This window comes from Canis lupus, chromosome 24 (genome assembly GCF_048164855.1).
Source record: "Canis lupus baileyi chromosome 24, mCanLup2.hap1, whole genome shotgun sequence".
Classification (NCBI taxonomy): Eukaryota; Metazoa; Chordata; class Mammalia; order Carnivora; family Canidae; genus Canis; species Canis lupus.
The window spans coordinates 36465398-36492032 of record NC_132861.1 but is presented as its reverse complement, the minus strand read 5'-3'; the positions used below and the strand labels follow the sequence as shown (position 1 = coordinate 36492032).

General features: G+C 55.2%; 1 protein-coding gene across 19 annotated transcripts in view; it reads left to right on the top strand.

Annotated features, from left to right (window-relative positions):
• SORBS3 (sorbin and SH3 domain containing 3) overlaps nucleotides 1-26635 on the top strand; it is a 27905-nt gene extending 1270 nt beyond the window's left edge. Inside the window, exons 1-23 of one of the 19 annotated variants that reach the window (XM_072796293.1) lie at nucleotides 1085-1234; nucleotides 2934-3088; nucleotides 7629-7785; nucleotides 8046-8163; nucleotides 9637-9830; nucleotides 10720-10783; nucleotides 12994-13032; nucleotides 13451-13544; nucleotides 13801-13863; nucleotides 15481-15571; nucleotides 15816-15902; nucleotides 16002-16055; nucleotides 16846-16932; nucleotides 17469-17515; nucleotides 17980-18119; nucleotides 18320-18372; nucleotides 18499-18545; nucleotides 18715-18829; nucleotides 20594-20719; nucleotides 21891-22202; nucleotides 23022-23122; nucleotides 23644-23750; nucleotides 25777-26635. In XM_072796293.1, the coding sequence (XP_072652394.1) occupies nucleotides 2982-3088; nucleotides 7629-7785; nucleotides 8046-8163; nucleotides 9637-9830; nucleotides 10720-10783; nucleotides 12994-13032; nucleotides 13451-13544; nucleotides 13801-13863; nucleotides 15481-15571; nucleotides 15816-15902; nucleotides 16002-16055; nucleotides 16846-16932; nucleotides 17469-17515; nucleotides 17980-18119; nucleotides 18320-18372; nucleotides 18499-18545; nucleotides 18715-18829; nucleotides 20594-20719; nucleotides 21891-22202; nucleotides 23022-23122; nucleotides 23644-23750; nucleotides 25777-25838 (2265 nt within the window). In that variant the 5' untranslated portion in view covers nucleotides 1085-1234; nucleotides 2934-2981 and the 3' untranslated portion in view covers nucleotides 25839-26635. Of the gene's footprint in view, nucleotides 1-1084; nucleotides 1235-2933; nucleotides 3089-4961; nucleotides 5119-7628; nucleotides 7786-8045; nucleotides 8164-9636; nucleotides 9831-10719; nucleotides 10784-12993; nucleotides 13033-13450; nucleotides 13545-13800; nucleotides 13864-15480; nucleotides 15572-15815; nucleotides 15903-16001; nucleotides 16056-16845; nucleotides 16933-17468; nucleotides 17516-17602; nucleotides 17621-17979; nucleotides 18120-18319; nucleotides 18373-18498; nucleotides 18546-18714; nucleotides 18830-20593; nucleotides 20720-21890; nucleotides 22203-23021; nucleotides 23123-23643; nucleotides 23751-25776 lie in introns of those variants that run through there. The other 18 variants (XM_072796305.1, XM_072796302.1, XM_072796301.1 and 15 more) reach the window with 18 other exon arrangements.

Below are 26635 nucleotides of genomic sequence, written 5' to 3'. Positions count from 1 at the left end.
TTCACAAGGTAAAATAAGTAGAGGATTGAGAGGAGAGAAAGCACCCAGGGTCCTTAGGACAAATATATCAGAGGATTTTATCAGTTCTGGCAGAAGAGGCCAGACATCAGGCCTCTTAAATCCAGGCCTTGCCAGGCCTGAGTAAGGTAATTTCACTGCAAGTATAGCCCCAGCAAGGGCCACAGAGCAATTTACAGGCCAGAATACAAGCCCAGCTTCCTAATTTCAAATAAGCTGGGTATGCATTTTGGGATCTTTGTTATCCAAATAGTGTCCTGACTTGGCAATGTCCTTATACCTCAGCTAAACCATCAGTAAAATGAGGCAATGTTTGCCCTTATTTCCAGAACTGTGAAAAAAGTTATTTAAAATCCTGGAAATTAAGAACTAAAGTGCAAACTCATATTTACCTCCCATTACGTGTAGATTCAATCTCTACCTTCTTGCCTGCTGTATGTAATTATATGGTCTTCCTGGGTTTTCTATTGTGACATGCAGGTTTTAGAAAGAATTAATTTTGACCCAGTAGATTAGTAACTTAATGGCAAATTAGACAATCTTTTTAATGTTGATACAGTTTAGGAGAAGTTTCATCATAGAACTCAAGGAGGGGAAGACAAGGTTATTCTTTGTTTGGAGGCCAGTAGACACCGTGAAGTCGTGCTCTGATCGACAAATCAGCCCTCTTATCTTATCTGTTTACCTGTGCTAGGGAAGAAGGTTGATGCAGACCTAGTTTTCCAGCCCCTGCTCTGTGTGCCCGTCTTTGTGGCTGAATTAACTTGGCTGGGTTTTCCCTCTGAGGTCATCACTTATTTATCCTTCCCTCATAAAATCTACTTTCTAAAGGGGCTGACAGCTACTTGCTCTTTCTTTCTTTTCTGAGAACTAAAAGAGGTCCAGCTCAGCTCTTCTCAAAGACACCCCATGTGCACATGATGCTTGTTTGCTCATCTATAAAAGGAGAGAGAACAGTCGCTGGCGTGATGTCAGTGTAAAGGCTTCCTTGAAGACAGCATAGACAATTGGACAAAAGATTGAGTTCTGTTGCAGCCTCTGGGGTTGGGATGTGACTGACTCCGAGAACCCTGCATATATGATGCCTGTTACATCATGTGTGTGCTATGGAGAGCCGTGTGCAAGGCAGGCCTGAGAGCCTCCTCCTCCACGCCCATGAGGGTCCACTCATGCACCCTGGCCGCCAGGCCCCAGCGCTGACCATATCTGACCTGTGGTGGGTATTTTTTCACTCCATTATGGTCTGCTCGCTCAGTTCCCCTGGCAGGAAGAGAACACTCTTCTGAGAGCACAAATAACCTGCTCAAAGCCTAACTAAAGAATATGCCAGAGTTCATCTCTGTGAAGAAGAGAAGGAATCAGATGCCCTTCCTTTGCCTAATGTGGGAGGACTGAGGCACAGGGCCAGAAAGCCACTTAACTGCTCAGGGCAGATCTCAGAGTGTGACATTCAAATACCGGACTCTTAGGACTAGATAAATACTTCTCCAGAAATGAGCGTTCCAGGTGTATGTCTTCTGGGATCCCTGGCTTCCTTTTCCCACTTGAGGAATAAAACTGAATTCTCTGCTCACTTACAGTAAAAAGCTATTTAAGGGCTTCTTCAATTCATCCTTTTTCTTGGTGACAGAGGTTGGTTTTCAGAGTGACCTGTATTCCTGTATGAACAGCCACAGGCTTCTTCTCCTGCTCTGTGTGAAGAGTCACATCTCTTGGGAGTCTCTTGACTAATCATTCCTTAGGGTGGTGGGCATGGACAGATCTCTGTTGACTTGGGTGCCACCAGGGGATAATTCCCGGAACAAAAGGTGCCAGGCTTGAGGAGCGGGGTGGGGGGTGGCGCATACGGCTGACCAGGATCAGATAGCTAGGAAAAACAGAGCAGTTATGTAACTGTGTTTACTATGGCTCAGGTGACTCTGAGAAGGCAGAGGCAGCCCCCTGACAGGAGGCACTGCCAGAGATGGGGGAAGAGTCACAGGGAGGGACGTCCCTGTTAGATAAGGGAGTCACCAGAGGAGATAATGCATTGGGATGAAAAGAATCTCTTTGTTGTTGACAACAGCCAGGTCACCTCGGACAGCCTCTCCCTAAACCGTGCCAGCTGTCTTCAGGGTTAGGCCATCAGCAAGTAGAACTGAGGCTGGAGGGAGGAGATGAGAGATCAGATACCTGTTTCTTGGCTACATCTCTGGACTTTGCTACTCCTCACCCCCGCCCTTTACTTTTTTTATTTTTAGGACTTTTATTTATTTGAAAGAAAGACCACAAATGGGGAGGAAGGGCATAGGGAGAGGGAGAAGCAGACTCCCTGCTGAGTAGGACCCTGGGATCATGAACTGAGCCAAAGGCAGATGCTCAACCAACTGAGCCACCCAGGCGCCCTCCCCACCCCTCCTTTAATCTTCCACTTTTCAGAGGAGGGATTCTTCTCCCTAAATATGTGCAGAAAAGGAGCAATCAGTCAAGATTCCTTATGCTCTATGCTCCCACCAATCTCTCATCCTCTTTGCTATGAGGCCCAATGGCAACGAGGGAATATTACGCAGGGATCTTGTTGTAGCTCTTCCTTGGTCCAAGCACACGGCTCAAGACTCAGAGGAGAGTGATTTCCACTGGTACCCGGGCAGAGCAGGTTCTGACCTGAGAGAGGTGATAAGCCCAGCAGAGCCTGGGCCTAAGTAGGCAGAAGTCAGAGCAGCTCAGGAGAAAGGCTCAGGTCTCCAGTGTGGGACCTACCCTGCCTCCCCCCACAAAGCTGTTTACCGGACTCCCTATTCCCATAGAGATGAAACTGGTAGCCAGTCCCCAGCTCCTTGCCCCTGGCTGCTACCTCCTTTTGTGAGAAACAGGAAGTGAGGACCTTTGTCAGCTCAGCTGCACCATCTACATTAAATATTTATCTTGGAGTCCAGGTCAGAGCCCTAGAGAATAAGAGACGCTCGCTGCTGGTGAGAGAGGGTATGGCCAGGATTCCTGGAATTGGAAGATCTTCAGCTTCACCATCTTTGGAGAACAAGGAAGAACATGAAAGAGATGTGGCCCTTCTTAGTCGAAAGGATCCTGACAGGTGGGAAAAAATTGGTGACAGGGGAAAGGGGCATATATTTTATCTCTGAGGGAGGGAAGAGGATGGTGCGGAGGGTGGGTAGGTAAGTATCCAAGCTTTAGGGGTAGGACAATGCACTGCTGCCTGTCCTCAAGAAGTCCCAGAATGCCTACACTCCTTTCTGCAGCTGCATTCTGTGGGCCAGGGCTACCCATCGCACCCCATCCCTCAGCTCTCCTGGATAATCATAGATTCTTGGAAGGGGCCTTAACGGTGACCTTGTCCAGCTCCTTGCTCAGAGCAGTCACTGCTTTTAGACAGATACCCAATGATCAGTAGGCTTTGGAACCCCTGTAATCATTCTAGAAGTTTTTCCTTGGAAACTTTGGATCAGCTTCCAAGTATGCACCCAAGGGTCCCACCTCTGTTAGTGCAGCCAGGCCGTTTCCACATGTCTACCCTGTAGACACTGGAAGCTAGCCAGCATGTCTGTCTCTCTCAATCTTTTCCACAACCTAAACGTGCCTCCTTCCTTCTTCACATGTGGTATTGTTTCAAGCTGGTTCACCACACTGGAATAGCTCTTTTAACTGAACTGAGAAAAGATAAAGCTAACAGCATCAATAATGGGATTAAAAAAAACTTTTTTTTTCATCTTTTCTTCATTCCCTTCCTTCTCCACTTCTGAGTTGAATGATGTGGTTGGAAGACACCCTTAAGCGCATGGTGGCTTTGGGACACCAATCTTACACCCAGTAGACATGCAATAAATGTTTTCATATTTTCATAAATTATCATTGATCCCTCGCAAAATAGATCTAAAATTGCCCAATAACTACTTGTTATTTTGGTTGGTTTGGGGCTTGGGTCCCAGAGGCAAGCCATGGGTGAAGCAGCCCTCCAGTTTTCCCATTAGCTGTGAACATTCATGAAGCATCTTGGCATTCTATACCATGCTCCGCGCCCGACGCAGAGGCTTGGGGGGGATGGAAAGATGGGCCAGAGGGCTTGGGAGCCAATGGGCGCAGGCTCTTGGGACTGGTGTCCGAGCAGTGGGAACAGCGGAAAAGCAGCAAGATCAAAACAAATACGGTGTATGGGAACACCAAGACCCTGGTAACCCCATCCCCGCCAAAGGGACCCCGCCCTCATCCTCTTCAGGGGCGCGGCACGCCCAGGGGGCCGCTCCCTACGGCTGATTTCCTCCCCCAGGCTACCCTCAGCGGCGCTTGCACGTGTGTGAGCATCCGCCCATGTGCTGGCGCGCGCGCGTCTGCGTGCGTGTGTTTGTTTGCACACGCCCGGACGCGCGCTTACGAAAGCACAAAATCTCCCCCAAGAGGGGAAGGAGGCGGCGGGGCCTTAACTCGGTCCGCTGAGCCACTCCACTTGTCGGGGCGCCCTTATCCCGGCCCCAGCCTGTCTGCATCTCGGGCCTGTCTCCGAGCTGCCGGCGCGGTATCAGCCGCGGGCTTGCCCCGGGATCTTTAATCATCCCTGCCCTCTGTCCTGGCTCCGCCGTGCAGGGCTCCCTTCCCACACGCTGGAAATGTCGCTGGAAACTCTGAGTGGCGCTCGCCCCCCCGCCCCCCCGGCCGACGCCAGCCCTGCGGTGGGGGCCCGGGCAGGCAGCTGGGAAACCGGAGCGGGCTCCCCGGGGACCCTCGGCGGCCCCTCCCGGCGCCGCCCGCGGCCGGCCCGGCCCCCTCGGCAGGGGCCACCTCGTCCCCCGTCGCACCCCGACGCAGGGCACTCGCACGCCCCGCCGGCCCCGCGGCGCAGACTGGAGGGAGGCGAGCTGCGCCGCCCGCGCGCCCCTCGCCCCCGCCCGCCCCGCGCGCCCTCGGGCCCGGCGACCCCCCCGTCCTCCTCCGGCGCCCTGCCTCGCGGAGCCCGTCCTGACCCGGTCACGAGGGCGGGCGGCACGGCCCGGACTTCTCCCCGCCCGCCCTCCTCGAGGGCCCGCCGCGGCCGCAGCAGGCGGGGGCCGGCCGGAGATGCTCCTGCCCTCCCGGGCGTGCTCGGCCCGCGCCACCTGCTCGCCGGGGAAGGTAAGCGCCGGAAGGGGAGGGGGCGGAGAGGAGGCGGGGAGGGCGCGCGCTCCTCCCCCGGGGGTCCCGTCCGCAGCTCTGGGGGGGAAAGAGGTGGGAGTCCCCTCTCAATCTGGAAAAGGCAAAACTCGAGAAATCCTGTCCTTGCCCACGTGGACTTGCGGCTGGAAAATACCTGCTAAAGCTCCTAGGGCCAAGCCCCCAAGGGCAGGGCCATCCTTGGAGGTGGAAAGGAGTCTGCCCACTACGAGCGGCGGAGCTACCTCACAGCTTCAGCCCTTCGGGTGAAGGACTGCCAGAATTATGGGAGGACCCCAGGAATTTCCTGGCACCCTCTCTGTCTGTCCTCTGCGGGTGCGGGACCAATGCCTCTGGGACCCCGTCTCCCTATCAGAAGTCGCTTTTAGTTTCTCCTGGCTCCGCCACTGAGAGCAAAAGTTAGCCCGCTCTTGCCCACGCACCCCTGTCTCTGGGGGGTGCCTGCCGCAGGCAACAGTGTGGGAGAGGGCAAGCTAGACCACCAAGGATCAGCAACCCCTGAAAAGTTGAGTGGTGTTGGGGGATCTCCTGTCCTACCCATCCTGCTAGGGGGGGCAGTTCTCTTGAGCAGAACTGGGTGGGACCGGAGGAGGGAAGGAGGCTGGGGTCAGCTGATGGCTGGGACTGCTGATGCTGACCTCGCAACTTGGCTACAAGCAGTCAGCTGGGAAGGGAGGGGTGGCTGCTAGGAATCAGCCTGCCCCGGGCCTCTGGATCTCCTGCTCTCCCCTGCCTCAATTTCCCTCTCAAGGGGAGGGAGCACAGCCGGAACTGGGGTGTGTCTGCATGTTTTGCTTTTGGTAAGAGTCCTAATTGGATCCAGCTGGTGAGCTGCCCCTCCTCCAGCCTCAGCCCTCACTCCCCCCACAGCCAGGGATGGGCATGGAATAGCTATGTCCCCAGTGGGTCTTTGCAAATGTCAGGCGAAATCCCCACTCAGAACAGAGACAGGGACCTGCCACCAGCCTTGTCTGTACCCTCCAGCCCTTGTGGCCTGAGCAGGAACTGGTACAGGAGTAATCACAGCCCTCTGTTGTACCTTCACCCCCTCTGGTGTCCATAGCTCTTGTGCTTCCCCTATGAACCCCCACTGCATACCCACCCACCCCCAACTACCATTCAGCTGACACCCCTCCCTACCCACAGCTTCCATGCTGCTCACATACCTCCCAGCCCTATGGTATCTCCCACAAGTCACATTCACAGCACTGCACTCCCCCCACACAAAAACATAGCACCTCACTGGGCCCCCTGGGCTTTCTCGTGAGTCCCCAAACCCCACAGACACACACAAGCCTAACCTCAAACACAGACACCAGAATAGGTCCAGCCCCAGCAGTGGAGGTTGGCTCAGCTCTGGTCCAGTCCAACTGCACAGGTAAGGAGGCTCATGCTCTGCACAGGGTAGAAAAGCCCTGTTGGACAGCCTGACCACCTCCATATCCTGGTGCCTGGGGTAACTTTTGCGTGGGGCAGAAGGACCAGGCTGGCCAGCCAGACCCTCTGCCAGGAAGACACTCTGTTCAAAAAGCCACCTAGATGATAGGAGCACCTGGCTGGCTCAGCTGGTAGCATGTGCAACTCTTGATCTTGGGGTTGTGAGTGTAAGCCCCAGTTGGGGGTGAAGAGATTAATTGAAAAACAAATCTTAAAAAACAAAACCAGCCTGGAGGTGTAAAAGAAAGTGGGACTGTAGGAGTGGGGGGCACTCAGCACCACGTCTCCAAGAGCAAGTCCAACGTTGTTGCTGTGCACCGCTTTGCTTTCCATCCCACCCCTCGCTGGCACCCTGAGCCCTCTGAGGCATCAGTCCCAGGGAAGAAGGCCAAAGAAGGGAGCTGATACTGCTTTGAGCTCAGGAGTGGTTCCTGCTGCCTGGAAATGCCCCGCCCCCTCCCATCGCCTTGGCCCTGTTGGACTGTGGGCGGGTGTCCTTGCTGTCACTGGGGCCTCTCCCACAGCCCAAGAAACTTGTGGTGCCTGCTGGCAAGCAGATGCTCACAGAGGGACTGGAGGAGGCATGGGGAACTGAAACAAAGTCCTGAATGCCCAGGACCTCCTCTGCCAGCTGCCCCAGTTCCCTCTGCCTTCCCTCTGGGGGAGCAGGCCGCACTGTGCAGTGAGAGCCCCAGAGGGGCTGGCCAGCGGGCCCGTGTGCCCAGGGCTTTGTCCAGCAGGCCCACTCCTGGCCAGCCTCCCCTCCTCCTCGCCTGGCTTCCCCCTCCCCCGCTCCCACCCGGAGCTCCTGCCCAGCGGCCTAACAAGCAGCCCATTGTGCCTCTGGGAGCCAGCACGGGCAGCCTGCAGGCCGGTGCCCGCAGAAGCCTGTTTCCTGGGTCCCTGAGCTCCCACCCAGCTGGCCTGACCCCCTCCCACAGCTGTCCCCTCCTCCCCGACCCCAAGGTTGAGCCCAGAGGGCACAGGTGGCCTGAGCCCAGCTGGTCATTCCCTTCTTCCTTCCTTCCCTGCAGAGGACGCACAGAGGAGCAGCTGGCACACCCGGAACCCTCCAACCTTGACCCAAGCATGCAGGCCCCGCCTTGCAGCCTCCCCGCTGGGCTGAGCCTGGATGACTTCATCCCTGGCCATCTCCGGGCCCACAGAGGGTCATCCTCCCGGGGGGCACGGGTGAGTGAGACAGTGAGAAGCGGGCTCCTGTGGGTGCAGAGTTGATGGGGACCTCGAAGGACAGGCGGAGGGGTGGGAAGCAGGAGGATTAGAGGAATGGAGGGACAGGGCAGGAGGGAGCTCTAGAGAGCCTGATGGGCTACCTGCTAAGGGGTCAGGGTGGCCCTCCAGCCCTTCCCAGGGGGTAAACTGTATCCATGCTTCCCACCCCTCTGTGGAACCTTCGGGCCTGAGCTGCTGCTCCTGGCCCCTCCCCACAGGTGCCTGTGATCCGGAATGGTGGCTCCAACACCCTTAATTTCCAGTTTCATGACCCTGCGCCCAGGACCGTGTGCAATGGGTACTTCCCCCAGAGGAGAGATGCTTCCCGGCACCCAGGTGGGTCTGCTCAGGAAAACCTGCTCTGGGAGCTCCATGTCGGGGTTGGGGGGATCAGAGCCTCCCTGCCATCTGGCCACCACCCTGTGATGGGCAGGGGGGTCAGGAGGGGCATGAAGGGCTCTCAAGGTCTTGGGCTCTGCATTCAGCTAGCTGCCCTTCTCTATGTGAGCGCTGTGAGTGTGAAATCTGCTGTGGGAGAGAACAGGCTGACGCATGCCTTCCCCTCTCCCTGCCCCCCCTGAGCCAGGGGAAGGAAGTGTGCAGGGGACACAGCCTTGGGAGGCAGCGGGACCTCTAGCAGGCTGCGGAATAGCTTGGATTGGGGATGGAAGGGGGAGGGATGTGACCATGTGTTGGTTGCAGAAAGAGTACGAGGCCAAACCCCATGAGAGGCCCTGAGGGCTGCTGTGGTCTGTACTCACCAGCCAAGCAGAAGTTTGGAAAGGCAGCTCTGAGAGCCTGTCAGCTCCTGGGCTCCTGCAAGTCACACCAGTCTGGGCCATGGGATCCAAAAGATCCCAGGACCTCCTGGGTACAGGTCTACCTGGGAGGCCCCTTTCCTGAGGAGGGAGACATCCGTTCTTGAGCATCCCACTGAGGCAGGCACTGTGTGAAATAGTTTATTCATTTAACTTGTTGAACCCTTGGAACATGTGGGACATGTTACAAGCTTTATCTCATATAATCCCTTGATGTCCTGGAAAGATAAGATACAATTGTCAACATCTTCCCACTGAGGAACCTGAGTCTCAGAGATGTTCAGTTGCAGAGGTTGAGCTGAGATTCAAACCCTGGTCGTTCCAGCCCCGAAGCCCTTCTGCCATTACTCTGGTGACTTGGAGGCTGAAGGTTCTAGGGGAGTTGAGGACACAGTTGCCATGTCTGGTGAATGAGTTTCTGTCCCTTATGAGGAGCCAAGTGACTATGTGTCAGGCACCTTGCTGGGCACGGTCACACACACTAGCTCTTCCTGGATGTCTGCCAAGATTATCCTCCTTTTACAGGAGTGGAAGCAGGGGCACTGAGAGGTTGCCTGCCGTACCCCAGGTCACACAGCCAGTAGGTGGCAGAGCTGGCACCTGAATCCTTTATCCCCTTCAAGCCCAGCGTCTTGTCTGCCACACCCTGCTGCCTTCTCAGCTGGGATTATCCCCAGCATTCTCTGCAAGTAATGATTCCCAGCCCTCACTCTGAAGACTTTTAGGACAGCCTGTGGAAAGGATAGGGCACATGTGGGCACAGATGTCCCCCCAAGACAAAATCCATTTTCATTCACTTTAACTAAAAAATAAACAACGTCGTGTGGTCCTTCTGGGGATGGGGAAGTCTGTAGAGTCTGCTTCATCAAGTCAAACAAACAAGATGTTGAAACTTTTGAACCCATGGGATCAAGTTCTGAAGAGCTAAGGCCCAAACTAGTCCAGGGGGTGCCCCTGCCGATTGCTAATGTGGTGCTGCTCACTCCCACAGACCCTGCTTGGTATCAGACCTGGCCAGGTCCTGGGAGCCGGCCCTCTGGGAGCCAGAAGACCCCTGCCTCCCAGCATCCCCAGAACTGGTCAGCTACGTGGACCAAGGACAACAAGCGTCAGGACAAGCGTTGGGTCAAGTACGAGGGAATCGGGCCTGTGGATGAGACCGGCATGCCTATTGCCCCCCGATCTGTGAGTCCAGGGCTGCGGGCCACTGATAACTGATAGATGGGGCCCGGGGACCCACGCTGAGCTCCACTTCTGTGAATTAGAGTGGGAGCCGCAAAGAATGCACCCAAGCCATTTCAGACTAAAACAGGGGTTCTGCCATGATGAGTTTGGTGGGGGTGTCATAAACCACATAAAATTACAGGTGTTCTTGTGTGTCTGAGTTGCACAAGTGGTCTGTAGGGGGGAAGGGGAATCTAGAATGCCCCTGCCACCAGGTTCTCAGAGGTACAGAGCCCCTGCTATAAGGGCTGACCTGGGCAGGGACCCCCTTTGTTCACAGCCCCAGGGCCAGGCACAGCTGCTGAGTGCATGACCTGGCTGGATAAGCCAGCAGAGTTCTGGGTGAGAAGGCCTTACACTGTGGCAGGCATGGAAGGCTCCAGGGCCCAGGCTCCAGGGCCTGCCTGTCTTCTACAGCCATGTCTATCTCGAGCCCACCACATGCCTCCAGTTCTCCATCTGAAACTGAAGTTGGTAGTATACCTCCCGGGCCTATTTTCAGGCTCCGTGGGGCAGGAGCTTTGAAACACCATTCTACTCCTATGTCATTGCATTTATTCTTTCATGACATAGAAACACATAGTTGTTGTAGAAGCATCAGAGATACAGAAAAGCAAAGAGAAAAAAAGAAACCACCCCAAATCTCATGGGCTTGGGATCATCGCTGAGGGAGATCCTTATGTACACCTCATTCATATGTAATATGCTATATGAAGTTATTGTTATTAGACCCATCACAACAGCCCACCCACCGGGGCTTCAAGGGTGGCTAGAGAAAGGACTCTGTGAAGAACAACTTCCGTGGCTTCATATTAAAAGGGCGGCCTGACTTTGTCTTTTCTGATCTCAGAGTGTTGATAGCCCCAGGGACTGGTACCGGAGAATGTTCCAGCAGATTCACCGGAAAATGCCAGGTAAAACACCGTGCCTGAGTGGGCTCCAGCCCTTGGGGCCAGGGGAGGGAGGCTAAAGGGGAGGTGCCTCCAGACTCCTTTCTGTCCTGCCATGCAGTCACTTATTTGTCCAATCCGTCCCCGACCATTTATCAAACACATAACTGCGTGACAAGCACTATACTAGGTGCTGAAGATAAAACAGGGAATAAAAAAGAATGTCACTGCCCCCAGTGAAGCTTAAGGCATGAGAATAAGCAGATACATATTTAATATGGCAGATGGCGGTAAGGGCAAGGGAGAAAAAGGAAAGGTCAGTGCCCAGTACAGGCTGGTCAGGGAAGGCCCTGTAGGTGGCATCTGAGCAGAGAGCTAAGGGAAAGGAGGAGCCAGTCCTGCAGAGCCAGGGGAAGCAGCAGAGACCCAGAGGCAGAAGCAGACCTGGCCTGTTCCAGAGCAGCAAGAAGAGGCTAGACTGGAGTGAGAGGAGCATTGGTGGGAGACAGAGTCAAAGTGATGGGATCTGGTCAGGGAGGCCCTTTGGGGCCATGATCAGGGCTTTGGCTTTTATTCTATAAGAGCTGAGGAGCCAATGGGAGGTTCTGAGCAGAAGAATGACATGCTCTGAAGGCTCCCTCCGGTGCCAGCTGGGGGAGGGTGATGAGGCAGTGGAGGATACAGCGGACCATTTAGGGGACCTGGCTTTCATCCAGGCTAGAAGCTGGCAGTGTCTCAAACCAGGTCAGTAGCAGCGGGCCTGGTGGGATCTGGAGACAGAGTCATGAGAATTTGCTGATACATTGGATGTGGCATGAAGGAAAGAAGTCAAGGATGATTTGAAACCTGAGCAAGTCAAAGGATGTTGCCTCCAAATTCAAGGAAGACTGAGGCAGGTACAGTCTAAGAGGCATTCAGTTTTCAGTGAGGTCCATCTGATTGGAGATGTCAAGTAGGCAGTTATATGCAAGTCTCTAGTTCAGCAGTGAGGCCTAAGCTGCAGATGGAAGTACCTGGGATTCACTCAAGGAGATTTTGATTTAAACCTCCCCAACTAATTCTAACGTGAATCCCTGCAATAGATGGGGTTTTCGAAGCCAGAAGACTAGACAGGATCACCTGGGGAGATAGACAGAGGCCTAATCACTGAGCCCTGAGGCACTTGGATGTTCAGAGGTTTGAGAGATGAACAGACATCAGCTGAGCAGCCTAAGAAGGTACAGCAGGGAGCAAAACTAGAGTTGTCTTCCTGAAGCCAAGTGGAAAAGGAATTTCAAGGAGGAATGATCTACTGTAACAGATGTTGCTGATGGGTCAAGTATTTTGATTTGGTAACATGCAGGTCACTGGGTCTTTTTTTTTTTTTTTTTTTTTTAAGATTTTATTTATTTATTAGTGAGAGACAGAGAGAACACAGAGAGAGAAACAGAGACACAGGCAGAGGCAGAATCCCCACAGGGAGCCCAATGCTGGGACTCCGGGATCATGACCTGAGCCAAAGGCACTCAGCCACTGAGCCACCCAGGCGCCCCTCACTGGGGTCTTTTTTTTAAGAGCAGTTGGGGCAATGGTGATTGGGCTGAAAGTCTACTTAACCGAAAAGGGGAATTGGAGACGGTGAGTTAGTTATGGGCAATTGTTGGCTGCAAAGGAAAGCAAAATAGTCCAGGAGCTGGAGGACAGTATGGGATCTGGAGAGAGGCATTTTGGTTTGTATTTAAGACAAGTGCTGTTGTGGCATGTCTGCATGCCAAGGGGATCGAGTGGGTTGGTTGGGCAGTTGCTTTTCCAAAGAGGCCCAGGAAAGTCATGAGCACCATGAGGAGTAGGTCTGGGCACAGGAGGAAGGACAAGCATTTAGAAGGGGTGCGGAAAAGGAAAGAGGGAGAAGGAGAAGTGGAATTTCTCCAACCTGACATGGTGAGGGCAGGTTTACAAAGGTCAGGGCTAGGGTGTGTGTGGGAATGCAGGGAGGGAGGAGCAGGAGGGTTTGGGCAAGTCCACTGCCGGGGTTGGCTCACTCAGGCCCTAAGTCTGCCAGAGGCATTTCAAACCCTCCAGAGAACTGCCCTCCTAATTCCTTGCCTCCCTCGGGACATTCTTCAGGCCCTGACTCAGCCCCTCGGCCCCTGCTGTAGGCAGGGGGATGGCTGGGAGCAGCTGAGGCAGCCTCACAAGGCTCTCCATCCTCGCTTGCTGCCCCACCTCTGATCTGGTCCTTTCTGCTCCCACAGACCTGCAGCTGGACTGGAACTTTGAGGAATCACCCAAAGGTGAGGGGGGTGGTGTGGCAAGCTATGTCTGGCTTTGAGGCTCCCCAGTTGCTTAGTTCAACTTGAAAAGTTCATATACCCATTTTCGGTGAGCTCCAAATTTCCCAGTAGGTGGCAGTTAAGAGCCTCAGCTTCACTTTCCTGAGAGTGTCCTGGCCCTGGCTATGATTTCTCGGGGCTTCTCTCTCCTCATCTGTAAAATGGGGATACTCCTTGCCCCCAGAGTTGTGAAGATTTAGTAAAGAGTGTAAAGCTCTTGATGCGAAACTCCCATATAGTGGTCCAGAGCATCCCCAGCCCTGTTCCCACAAACCACCCAAGAGCATGTGTGGAAGTGGGTTCCAGAATCTTCAGTGCTCACCTGGGTACCCTCAAGCTCAGCTCTCACCTCCCCTGGCCTGTCTTCTCCCACCTTCAGTGCCTTCCTCCTGTGCCGCCTCTACAGACTCAAGGCATCCAGGGCCCCAGCAAAGACCAGTTGCCAGGCCGGGCCAGGCCTCTTCTCTGAGTGGGTGAGCCATCCTGGGAAAGGGCCCACAGGCTGCAGAGGGGCCCTGGCTTCCTGGAGGGGACTGGCACCCCCTGGTGGCCAAAGCCAGTGCAGCCTTTCCCCCCCACCCCATTCCACAGTTTGCTGCTCCTTCTTAGGGTCCCTACCCTAGATACTCTCTTTGTTCCCTGCCAGGGCCAAAGGGGAATGGCGGGCAGGGGTGGACTTAAGCACCCCTTTCCAGTCAGGAATGCCTCTGATGCTTTTGTGTTTGGCAGCAGGAACTCATCACGCCAAAGATCCACAGGTCATAATGCGATGGAAAGTGGGGTGGCCCATGGGTAGGTGTGGACCTGTGGCCATTCACTCCAAATCCTGGGAGAAAACAGGGGTATAGATGATCCCAACTTTCCTCAAAGGCAGGGGAGATGAGGATGAGTGAGGAACCCTTCCACATGAGTGAAGAATGTAGTTCTTTTGCCCTGCACAAACCACACAAGCCCCGCCCAGGCTGCTGGGGTCCTGGGGTGGGATGAGGGGTGGGGGGGTGGGGGGTGCTCAACCAGACCTTGAGAATCAGGAGCTTTGCCTCAAAATGAAATCCATGAGTTTCTTATTCCTTTGTAGGAAGGGATTAACCTCATTAGCATGGCCATACCTGGCCTGTGGCTCTTGGCATCATCAATAAGATAGAGGTTAAGACCTCATGATTGAGCCCAGAGTTCAGATTCAAGCTGGTACACTGTCACTGGCCATGTGATCTTGGGCAACATAACCAATCTTAGCCATCTGCCAAGTGGGGACCCTGACAGGGTGGTTGTGAGAGTTTAGGCACATAGCAAATCTCCACGTATTATTATTTTTTAAAAGATTTCTTTCTTTATTTGAGAGAGACAGAGCATGAGTGTGGGGGGGGGGGGTAGGCAGAGGGAGAGGGAGGAGCAGGCTTCCCACTGAGCAGGGAGCCCAATGCAGGGTTCGATCCCAGGACCCTGGGATTGTGATTTGAGCCTAAGGCAGATGCTTAACCAACTGAGCCACGGATATTATTAATATACAGGCTCAGTTATGACTAGAGCTTCCCTAAGTTAGGAATAATATGTTCTGTTCTCATTATCAGTGGTATTACTAATATTATTATTGCTAAAATAGAGAATAGAGTCATAGTTACAGCCAATAAATCCTGACCCTCTGGTCAGACATTCCATCATTTGATAAGCTTGGTACAGTGGTGGAAACATTCTGACTCAACAGAGGCTGGAGCATCTGGGCCAGCCAAGAAAGGAGCCCTGGAGGGGAATGAAGGCAAACGTGACAGCGTGGAGCTTTGGTGGCTGGCGTGGTTTCACAGATGACATCACTGAATCCAGCACCCCCAGGGAACTGAGGCTCAGGGAGCAGAAATAGTTTGCCCGGGGTCCTGAGTCAAGGCTGCAGGCCCGTTGCTCTATCCTGGTTTTCAGACTAGGATGTCATCCCACCCATTGGGCATGTGAGCAAGACCGCTTGACTGTGACAGCCAGGAAGACCAGCTTCATCAAAGCTGCACAGACATACATAGCCACAGCGTGGGTTCAGACTGAACACAAATGTAGCGTATTTCACCAAAACCAGTGGGAAGGGACTGGCCACTCATGGAACAGATGCATGTGTTAGGCCTTCTCCTGGGTGCCTCACATGTGTTCCCTCACCTGAGCTTCACCACACTCTCATGAAGGTGGGTCTCCTCCTCATATTACAGGTATTGAATCTGAGGCTCTGAGAGCTCTGTAACTCACCAACAGGTCACAGCTAAGTGGTGGAGCTGTCATCTGAACTTAGAGCTCATAACTCCTCGATGTAACAGTGCTTTCGCAGGCTGGAACCCATAGTGCAGGGGGATGGGGATGGTGGTGTTCTCACTCATGCCTCAGTCTCCCTAAAAGGAAACTTGAAGAGATGTCCTCCCCTTTCTTTAGAAGAAGCTGGAACCCCTCCGAAGAGTTTCCTAGAAGTACCTTCAACTGTAATCCTGGAGCACCCTCCTCCTTACACCAGACCCCAAAGCAGGTAGCCTGCCCGGCATCCTCTCCTCACTGCTGTGCTCTTGGGCCAGACACCTCTGCTGAAGAGCACAGATAATGAATGCCCTTTCAGTTTGGGGCCTGTCCTATGTAGCCAGGAGAGCCCAGAATCCTTAGGAGGGCACTGGCAGGCATAGAGGTGAGGCAGGGGCCTACAAGCCTGCTTTTTGAGCCTGGACAGTGTCCTGGTACCCCTCTGCTTAAGCTGATGCCCACCTACTTCCATGCAGGTACCCAAACGCCAAGAGAAAGCAGACAATGTCTGGACGGAAGATTCTTGGAACCAGTTTCTGCAAGAACTAGAAACTGGACAGAAGGTAAGTGTCCTCCTGGCCCTCTAAGAGTGAAGATACTCTTTAGCTAGTGCATTTTGGAAAGTGAGTTCACCCCCTCTGACTCACCCTTCCCACCTTTAGCCCAAGAAACCACTAGTGGATGACCCTGTTGAGAAGCCCTCCCAGCCCATTGAGGTGAGTCCTGCAGGACAGGTTGGAGGAGGAGGGAGACAGCTATGCAGGGGGATGAGTGAGGGAGACTTTGGGGTGGTGTTAGCCCCAGTTACCATGGGCAAAAACAGAGACCCAAAGCTCTGACCCTCTCCAGTCCCATACAGTTTGCCTCTGTATCCCCAGCACCTGGGACAGTGCCTGGCATACAGTCTGCCCACAAAGATGTGTTGAATACATGTCCCCTGACCAGAGCAGCAGCAGAGAAAGGAGTGGTCAGTGTGGACTTGTCAGGAAGTATTCTTGGAGGTGGAGCTGAGGTCTCAAGAGTTGGGAGGGCTTGGTTCTGGCAGACAGCCAGCTCAGTGTGAGGGAGATGCAGAAGCAAAGGAGGGAAAGCCGGTGGAGCACAGGCTGTGGAAAGCCGCCGGCAACTTGGTGAGGGAGGAAATAGGGAGCTCTATAGGCTCTGGAACAGGGAAGTGAACGGACAAAAGGCACCAACAGGAAGTACTAAGGTACTATCCTGGGAGTAGGGATGGGTGAGCCAGGTCAGATGGGAGGGGCCAGCGAGGAGCTGTGGATGGGCCATCCTGACACCCTGAGACACAGCTCTGGGCAGGCCCACAGGCAGGGAGCCTGGCCTGGCCCTGTGCCCCGAGCCTGCCCTTTACCCAGGCACAGTGTGCTTTGCTTCGTCCTGCCGCCCCCTGGGTTTCTCACATCTGACCTGCGACCAGTGCTCCCCCACCGTGCCCTCCACCCCTCCGCCGCGCCCCGCTGCCCGGGTCTCTCCCCATAAATCCGCCCCCAGGTCTTGCTGGAGAGAGAGCTGGCCAAGCTGAGTGCGGAGCTGGACAAGGACCTGCGGGCCATTGAGACCCGGCAGCCGTCCCCGAAGGTACCGGCCCCCCAGTCCCCTCCCGGATGACCCGGAGTCCCCCGCACGGCCTCCGAGCGTGGGCGGGAGGGGCAGGCAAAGCGGAGGTGTCGCCCCCGGCGCGCTCGGCACGACCTTGGACGGACTTCATCCCGGACTGCTGTCTCCTGTATAAAATGCAGGGCGTTGACTTTTCCAAGTGACCCCTAAGAACCCTTCCAGGCGACTCCACGTCAGCCGGCCGGCGGGGTGCGGGGTGCTGGGGGCCCCCGCCCCCCCCCTGTCCGCAGGGACCCCCACCTACCCGGGCCGGGTTTCCTGGGCCGGCCTCCACTCTTCCGCCCCGCCCCCGCCCCCGCCCCCGCCCCCCGCGTTGTTCCTCCCGGGTTCCTGCGCGGCCGACTCTAGGACCCCGCGTCCCTCCGCCCCTCCCGCCCCTCCCCTGCCCTCCCCACCCCTCCTGCGGCCGAGCCGCAAACTTTTCCGGAGGCGGCGGCCTCGGCTGCCGCGGGAACCCGGCGCCCCGGGCCCTGACCGCGCCCCGTGTCCCCGCACAGAGCTCCCAGGCGCCCCGACGGTCCCGGGAGCCGCGGCCCCCAGCGCGGTGAGTTCGCGGCCGGGCGGGGCGCGGGGGACGTGGCGCGGGGCGGGGGGAGCCGGGCGAGGGCGCGGAGGAGGGGCCTGGCGGCGGGCGGGCGGCCGCGCAGGGGTCGGTCCCCGTCCCGGTCCCCGTCCCCGTCCCCGTCCCCCTCCCCGGTCCCCGTCCCCGTCCCCGTCCCCGTCCCCCTCCCCGGTCCCCGTCCCCGTCCCCGGTCCCCGCGCAGGGCCTGGGGGGCCGCGGCCCGCGCCCGGGGGAGCCTCGCGCTTCCCACGCGCGCTCCCGCCCCCCGCGGCCCGGGCCGCACCCTGTCCTGCCGGGGCTGCGGGGGAAGTAGGACATCCTGCGGCGAGCCCGGGACGGGGAGACGCCTTGGGGGCGGCGGGAGGGGGGACGCATCCGGGCGGCCGGGGTGAGTGGCTGCGGTGCGAGGCCCCGACAGGTGGCTCACGCGCCGCGTCCCCGCGCAGCCCGGCCTCCGCCTGGAGCACCAGCTCCCCGAATGCACTTTACCAGGGTTCCTCCCGGCCTCTGAGCCCCCACAGAATGGCGGATGGAGCGAGCCCCTTCCTAGGTCGTAGGGACTTTGTCTACCCTTCGTCGGCCCGAGGTAAGCACTGGATCCTGCACTTTCTCTCACCTGGAGGCCTGCCACCGTGCCCCCCCCCTGCTGTGGGGTTGTGGGGAGCGGGCGGTCATAGAGCACCCTGCTTCCACTGGTCCATGTCCTGGGGTGGGGGGAGCAGAACCCCATCCCAACCCCGCCCCCCAGGCGTGGCCTTCCCCAGCTGAGGTCGCGCTTTTCCACAGACCCTAAGGCCACTGAACGCGGGGCCAGCCCAGTCAGGAAGGAAGAGAAGAAGGTAAGCAGGGATGGGAGCTACTCGGACCAGAGTGCATGGGGATCCAGGATGGATCTCCTGTTGGCTGTTCTGGACCTGCCACCTGCTTGACTAAGGTGCCTGCCTCTGTCCTCTCCCCCTGCCCAGAGGAAAGCTGCCAGACTCAAGTTTGACTTCCAGGCACAGTCCCCCAAGTAAGCGCCCTTCTCTCTCCACCCCACCCCCACCCCACATGTCTCTGCACCCCACGGAGGAGTGGTCTCCCCCAGAGGGTGGAGGAGACTGGGTGCACTAGACAGGGTCTGAAGGGAAGGAGGATGGGGCGGAGCTCACCTTGCTGGACATCCTTGCACTGGCCTGCAGGGAGCTGACTCTGAAGAAGGGTGATATTGTCTACATCCACAAGGAGGTGGACAAGAACTGGCTGGAGGGGGAACACCATGGCCGGCTGGGCATCTTCCCTGCTAATTATGTGGAGGTAAGCAGGGGTGCAAAGGAGAGCCCAGCTGGGAGGGTGGATGGGTTTGCAGAGACTTAGAGTGCAGATCCCTTTATCCCCTCCATAGCCTCTCTCTGGAGATAACCTACATCTGACAGGCTTCCTGATAGGTAAAACTGTGAACTCCAGGAGGCTGGGGCAAGCCAGCCTCATTCATGCTCTTGGCCCAGTGCTCTGCTTGCACTCAGGACATGTTTCTGAAATGAACACTAAAGGTGGAGCCCAGCCCATGGGGAACCAAATGAAACCTCTGGCTCCTGCACCAGAGGCCACCAGGCCAGACTTCCACCATTCAGCATCCACCTCTCTCAAGCTGTCTTTGGGAAGGATAATGAAGGCAACGGGGAAAAAGCACGAAGTGTGTGACAGCTTACAAATCACATATACATTCATCACATCCTTCACGCCTATTACCTCCGTTGCTTTTCTCATTAACCTGAGAAGTGATCAGTCGTCCCCGTTTTACAGAAGCACTTGCTAAGGTTCAAAGACAAGTGGTTGAGTACAAGATCCAGAAGTGTCTGGCGGGCTCAGTCAGTAGAGCATGCAACTTTTGATCTTGGGGTTGTGAGTTTGAGCCTCGCGTTGGGGATAGAGTTTACTTAAAAATATTATACAAGCATTTAATGATATAAATTTCCCTCTAAGCAGTGCTTTAACTCCACCCCACAGATTTGGTATTTTGTGAGTTTTTTTTTTTTTTTCATTCAACTCAAATTATTTTCTCATTTCCTTTGTGACTTCCTCTTTGACCCATGGATTGGGCTGTTGTTTAATTCAGGCTCTCGATTTGATAAGCATTAGTAGGCCTCCCCTACCTTCAAAACAGTTTCTCTGATTCTGAAATTCCACCAAGTATATACAGCATTCCGTGGTATTAGTAATTTACTTCTTAGTATGAACTAGTTTACTAGCTTCTTGATTTTTTTTATAAGTAGGGTGAAGCAGAGAGAACATGGGAATTTTGGGTACCTGATGGGGTAGAAAGGTGGGGGGAAGAGAGACATTTGGTTCTCAGCAGTGGTCAAATGTTAGATCCTCAGGGTGCCTGGGTGGCTCAGTTAAGTATCTGCCTTCAGCTCAGGTCATGATTTCAGGGTCCTGGGATCGAGCCCCACATTGGGCTCCCTCTACAGTGGGGAGCCTGCTTCTCCCTCTGCCAGTGCCCCCCTCCCAGCTCAAGCTCTCTCTCTCTCTCAAGTAAATAAATCTTAAAAACAAAAAGTTAGATCCTCACTTTTAGATCAGGTTACAGCTATCCCCTGCTTTTTTTTTTTTTTTTAAGATTTTATTTATTTATTCATGAGAGACAGAGAGAGGGGCTGAGATATAGGCAGAGGGAGAAGCAGGCTCCCTGCAGGGAATCCGATGTGGGACTCGATCCCGGGACCCCAGGATCATACCCTGAGCCGAAGGCAGATGCTTTAACCGCTGAGCCACCCAGGCATCCCTATGCCTTGCTTTTTGGAACTCCTCATGTACATCTGGGCTCCAATATATGCTGTCTCTTAGGACTGGTTTCCATCTTTGGCTTGTCATTGCCTACTCTGCATACCTCCTGGGGAAATTCTTCCTCTAGTAGCCTTCTGGGACTAACCACCCCTTGGCTACCCTCAAGCTTGTGGCTGGTGTCTGTGTCCTTGCTGGCCTTGGGGGCAGATCGTGCCCATACCATCTTCTCTTTGTTACCTGTGCCCAATTGATACCCAGGCTGAGTCTTTCTCATGAACTTTCTTCCTGTAGGTGCTGCCTGCAGATGAGATCCCTAAGCCCATCAAGCCCCCCACCTACCAGGTGCTGGAGTATGGAGAAGCTGTGGCCCAGTACACTTTCAAGGGGGATCTGGAGGTGGAGCTGTCCTTCCGCAAGGTAAGGCCAGGCAGGAAGTAGGGGTGGGGTGAGGGGGGAGGTGAAGACATAGGTAAATATGTGTAGTAAAAACATCTTTTTAAAGAGTCAGGTGCACCAATCTTCAGCCAGTATTTAAAATTTTCCCTAATCTCTTTATCTATGTTTCCCTTAATTTAGCCCATTTTTTAAAAAGTTTGAAACTTCTAGAGTAGTTGTGGTTGTGTGTTTTTTTTTTTTTTTCAGTTGCAGGTTGATAGGCTGTGAGCATTTTTAGAACAGAAAGGAAGTGTTAGAATGTCTTGCATGTAAAAAGGCTATTTTATCAAACTTTTAAGCGGTTACATATGTACCCATGCACATGTGTGTATACTGGGTTGTTATTAGGACATATTTTTTACTATAGATCATAGTCAGGGTAAGTTTGAAAAATGTTGTCCTAGGAAACAGAACTGGTCTCTCTTTGGTTGATTTTTGGGGCATGCCCTTAGAGAACATCCTCCAGAAGAACTAGCCCCAAGGAGACAAGGAGGGAGGTGGCTGGGTGGAGAGAGGTGGGGGGCAGGGAACCACCCTCCCCAGGGCAGCCTCACCTAATGTCAGTGAGCATGTAGGTTGGAGGATGTGCTGGCTGCCCTCGGAGAGTTTGTTTTTTGATGCACTGGTGATGGATCACCAGCGAGGAGGCAGGGACAGGAGTGGTGGCCGATGACTGTCCAGTGCTTCTTACCATCTGTCACTGATCTCCTTTGCTCCTCACAGCAACAGGATTGTTCTTTCCACTTAACACGTGAGGGAACTAGGCTAAGAGATGCAAAGTAACTGGTCCAGTGCCGCCCAACTTGGAATTGGCAAAGCCCGATTTGTTCATAGCCACCAGAACTCTGGGGAGAGGATGCTATGAAGTCAGAGGGGTGCGTGTCAGATAGGCTTCCCAGAGAGGCAGGACCTGATCCACACCCAGGGCGGCATGTTGTGGGAAGAGCCTAGACTTCTGGGCTTCTTCAGGCGGCCTGGGCTTGGCTCCTGACTCTACCACTGCCTCGTGATGTGCCCGTGACTTCCTGCTGACCTGCTCACTCTGTGCAAGGCGCTAGGTCTAAATGAGACAGACCACACAGGCCCCTCCCCTCGGGGCATGATGCCCAGGAGGGCCTTGCAGATGCTAATGCCCCTGTGCCTGCCCCTCCAGGGGGAGCGCATCTGCCTCATCCGCAAGGTGAATGAGAACTGGTACGAGGGGCGTATCTCAGGCACCGGGCGCCAGGGCATCTTCCCTGCCAGCTACGTGCAGGTGTGCCGTGAGCCCCGGCTCCGGATCAGTGACGATGGTCCCCAGCTCCCCGCGTCACCGCGCCTGACCACCACCGCCCATCTGGCTCGGCACTCCAGCTCCCCATTGACACCACACAGCCCAGGTGATCCCACCGACTGGGGGAGCCGGACCTCCCCCCGCCGCACTGGCTTCTCCTTCCCCACCCAGGAGCCCAGAGCCCAGACCCAGGTAGGGTGATCTGCCTTGGGCTAGAGAGCTGACCCCTGCTCCCCACACCATTTCCTCCATTTCCCTGCTCCTCCCACCAAGTGGGTCTGCACTTTGGACTCCTTCCTGGTCTGCCCCGGACCGAGAGCCTTGCATCACAGAGCCACCCTGGCCTTGTGGCCTTCAGACCCCTGGTTGGCCTTTGAGCCACAGCTGCAGCCCACGGAGGCATGGGGCAGCCAGCCAGCTCTAGGAATGACCTGAAAGCCAGCGCAGGCCTCCTGACCCTATAGATTCCACTTTTGTGATTTGCCAATAGGAATTTCTGGGACATGGTCACGTGGGAGTCAGAAGTCTGCCGTTCACCTGCTGTGTGACCTTGGGCAGATTTCTTACCCTCTCTGGATTTGGGTTTTCTCAGCTGTGGAATAGGGGTAGTAATTCCCCCTGAGGAGGGTACTTGGGTGGGTTTGACCTAAAAGTTTGTAGTAGCCAACAGGTAAAGGATTTCATTGGTCCTCATACTGATGTGGCCTGTAAACGAGTACATTCGCTCCCACACTCATCCATTCACTCAGGAAACCCCTGTGAGCAGGCTCAAGCCAGTGCGTGGGATGCTTCCGTTCCCAGCTTTGTGCTGGCATTTAGACTCAGTCACCTACCCTACCTGGGCCGCAGCTTCTTGGCGCCTGTGAAGCAAAACTGTCGAACAGACCGTGGGGGTTGAGAGGATGAGACGGGGCAATATGAGAACGCTGCTGCAGGACAGGTGGGAGGGCCCATCGCACTTCTCCTCCCTCATGCTTGCGTGTGCCTGCTTTTCCTCCTATGGACACCCAGGGTCTCAGCACCCCTGGGTCAACTCTGTCCCATCCTGGAGACTCCAGCCGTCCCCTGGACCTGGGGACCCCCACCACCACCACTCAGATACACTGGACCCCGTGAGTACCATCTGGGGATGCTGGATCAGGGGTGGAGTGTTGCTTGGCAGGCACTACTACGCACATTGACCATAGTCTGCCCCTTCCCCCCTAAGATGGATTTGGTGACTCCTACCTCCGGCACTTATGGGTTGTTTGTGGTGGTCCTCACCTGTCCCTGCCAGCCCTACAGCCTTAAAACAAGCCTCCCATTCTCTGCCCCCTGGGCCTCAGTCTCCTCACTGGGTTTCCAGCTCTGTGGTCAGTGTGTGTATGCGTGAAGTGTGGAAACCAGTAGAATGAACTTGGAGGCAGTGGGAACTCAGAGGAGATGCTGGGGTGGCTAGGGCTCAGAGTGCAGGGAGCAGGCCTGGGGAAGAATGTGCTGAAGCCAGATGGGAGTCAGCATTCTAGGAGCTGGGCCAGGGCAAATGGGATCATCTGGAAAATCCGGGGGATGTGGCAACACTTGGGTTAGACTCTGGGCCTGGTTTGAGGCAGGGGCCGGGCTCTAGTAGTTGCCGCGATGCTGTCTCCCACAGGTATCGGGCGATGTACCAGTACAGGCCCCAGAATGAGGATGAGCTGGAGCTACAGGAGGGGGATCGGGTGGATGTCATGCAGCAGTGTGACGACGGCTGGTTTGTGGGTATGTGGGCCTGGAGGGGGCAGGCTGGAAGGGGTATTTCAGGGTCCCCAGGGGATGGGCTGAGGGGCGGACCAGAAGGGGGTACCTCTGAGTCCCCAGGTGGGGTAGCTGGGGGGGCAGACCAGAGGGAGTATCCCAGGATCCTGGGGAAGATGACTTGGGGGCAAGTTAGAAGGGAGTACCTTGGGGTTGCTGGGGAGATTTGGGTGGACTGTCACTGCCTGCCAGGGCTGATTGAGCAAAGATTCATGGTCTGACAGACGAGCCCAGGGTCACTGCTGAAGTCAGTACAGACTCGGGGCAGCAGGGCTCCTGACCTTCTACCCCTGCTCCTTCCCACCGCTCACCTGTCTCTGGAGCAGTTTGGCAAGGAAGGGCCTGTCTCTTGAGACACTGAGTTCCTGATGGAAAGGACTGAGTCTCACACGCATGTATCACCCATCCCCTGCCCCCAGTTAGCAGCTGCCCCTGCCACCCCCCATGGGACAGAGTAGAGAAAGAGCCAGTCGTCAGGGCTGGCCCTAGGGCAGTTCATGAAAGGACTGAAGCAGGAAGCCTCAAGTTGGCCTTGGCCTGGTTCAAGGTGACCAAGCCAGCAGGCTTCACAAGGCCTTGTCCTCAGAGTGGGCAGGGCCAGCCTCAGCTTCAGAGGAAGGGGCTGTCCTCAAAGAGTAGTGAACAGCCCGAAGCCCCCTCCCACAGCAGACTGTAGAGCTTAAAGGGTGGCAAGGCTGCTAGAGCAGAGGTGGCCCCAAGGGCAGGCAGTCTCTTGACCTGGCAACCCACCCTTTCTCATCTGAATCCTAGCACCTCATTCCCCACCAAGTTTAGGACACACCAGTGATGATGGAGCACCAACCTGTTAACAGTTCTTGCCTTGGAGGGGTGGGCTCGGGGGCACATTATCATTTTACTGTGTACGCCCCTGCATTTGAATTTTTTTAATACCACTAATAAAATTGTGCAAATATAGACAAGAAGAAAAAGTGCCGTTTTGTGATATTAAAGCCATAAGTGCTTTCAGAGGAAAGGTTAAGAAAGTTCAGTGTCTTGGTCAGACTAGCACATTTCAAGTGCTCAGCAGCTACATGTGGCTAGTGGTTATCATTTCAGACAGTGCAGATCAGGGAAGGCTTCCTGGAGGAAGTGGGGGAGCGAGGCCGTGAAGGGCAAATGAGGCATCCCAGGCAGCAGGACTGTGTCAGCAAGACCTGGGGGGCGGCAGGGTGAGCAAGGGCTGCCCAGAAGGAAGTCAGGATGCCAGCCTGCAAGGAAGAGAAGGTTCAGGACTTTAATTTCATTTTGCATTCCTATATCTTTTAGCACTCTCCCTTCTCCACCCCAGAACATGGGTTTCTTTGGGGTGGTAGCAGACCCGAGGCCTGGATTTTACTCCCACCTCTCCCTCTAAGCAAGAGTGCTTTTTGGGGATTCACTTGGCCTTCTCTTTAGGCCTTGCCTGACAGTCCCATCTCTAAATTGAAGGTGAGACCAGTGAGTTTCCTCTGCATTTAAGTTCTGGATTCACCCTCCTGCTTCCTGGCATTCCTGAGGAAGGCGGGGTAATTCAGGGCTGAGTGCAAAGTTCTAGAGTACTTCAATTCCCAGTCCTTGCATTTAAAAAGTGTAGCTTTGGGCAGCCGTGGTGGCGCAGCGATTTGGTGCCGCCTGCGTGATCCTGGGGACCCTGGGTCGAGTCCCACGTTGGGCTCTCTATGTGGTGCCTGCTTCTCCCTCTGCTTGTGTCTCTGCCTCTCTGTGTGTCTCTCATGAATGAATAAATAAAATCTTAAAAAAAAAAAAAAGTAAAAAATTAAAAAATAAGTGTAGCTTAAAAAAAAAAAAGTGTAGCTTTGCCCATCTGCTCACTAGGGGGCAGAAACGAGTAAAATAAATCCTCCCTCCCTGGGTGGGGGACTCCACTTGCAGTTCTAGGCACTGCCAGTAGGGAGAAGATCCCTCACCCCGACCTTCCTCCTAAAGTCCAGGGAATGCCTTTTATGCCTTTCCTCTTTCTCTCTTTCAGGTGTCTCTCGGAGGACCCAGAAGTTTGGGACATTCCCTGGAAATTATGTAGCTCCGGTGTGAGTCGTCTCCGTGGCAACTCAGAGCCCAGCCAGGATGGGGTGTGGAGCAGTAGCACTTACAGGAAGGAAAGAGGATCCCCCTCCATCCTCTCCCCAAGACCCGAGCTGCTGGCATCTGCAGACTACCCCAGCAACCATTCTTTGGAGCCCCCCTCAAAGCCCCCTGGAACGCTTCCCACCCACAACTCACAAACATTCCTCCAGCAGCCTTTTTATTCCCCCCCTACCACACCCCTCAAATATAGAGGTCTGCTTTGAAGTGGAGACTGTTTCCAGGCCTTATTGAGACCAGACCCTGGAGCCCCGCTCCCCCCTGCCCTGCTATGGCGTTTCCTCTAACAGGGACTGGCTCCCAGCTTCACCCCCATGGGGTTCCTCTACCCAGAACCAGCTTTCCTAACCTAACAGAGACCAAAGGCCGCCTCTGCCTGGGGGGGCGGCAGGGGGGAGTCCTCCTCTTTCACTCCAACTTGCCTGCTGCCCCCTTTGTCTTCCTGCTTCCAGCTGGGCTTGGGAGTGAAGTGGGAGAGAGACCCAGCACCTCTTTAGTGCCTAAGCCCTGGCAAGAGGCCTTGCCTGAACGCCCCCTCTTCCCAGAGGCTGCCCAGACCTGGGCCTGGGCCGTGCGTGTCATCGTGTTGCTGCAGTGCCCAGGAAGGGCTGAGCCTCAGAGAACTGGCCGCCGCCCCAAGTGTTTTCTGGGGAGACTGAGGTGTGCTGCCCTCCTGTCTCACCCGCTCCTCCAAACCCCCAAATCCCCCTTGGAAGAGAATATAAAATAAATCTGGATACCAGGGA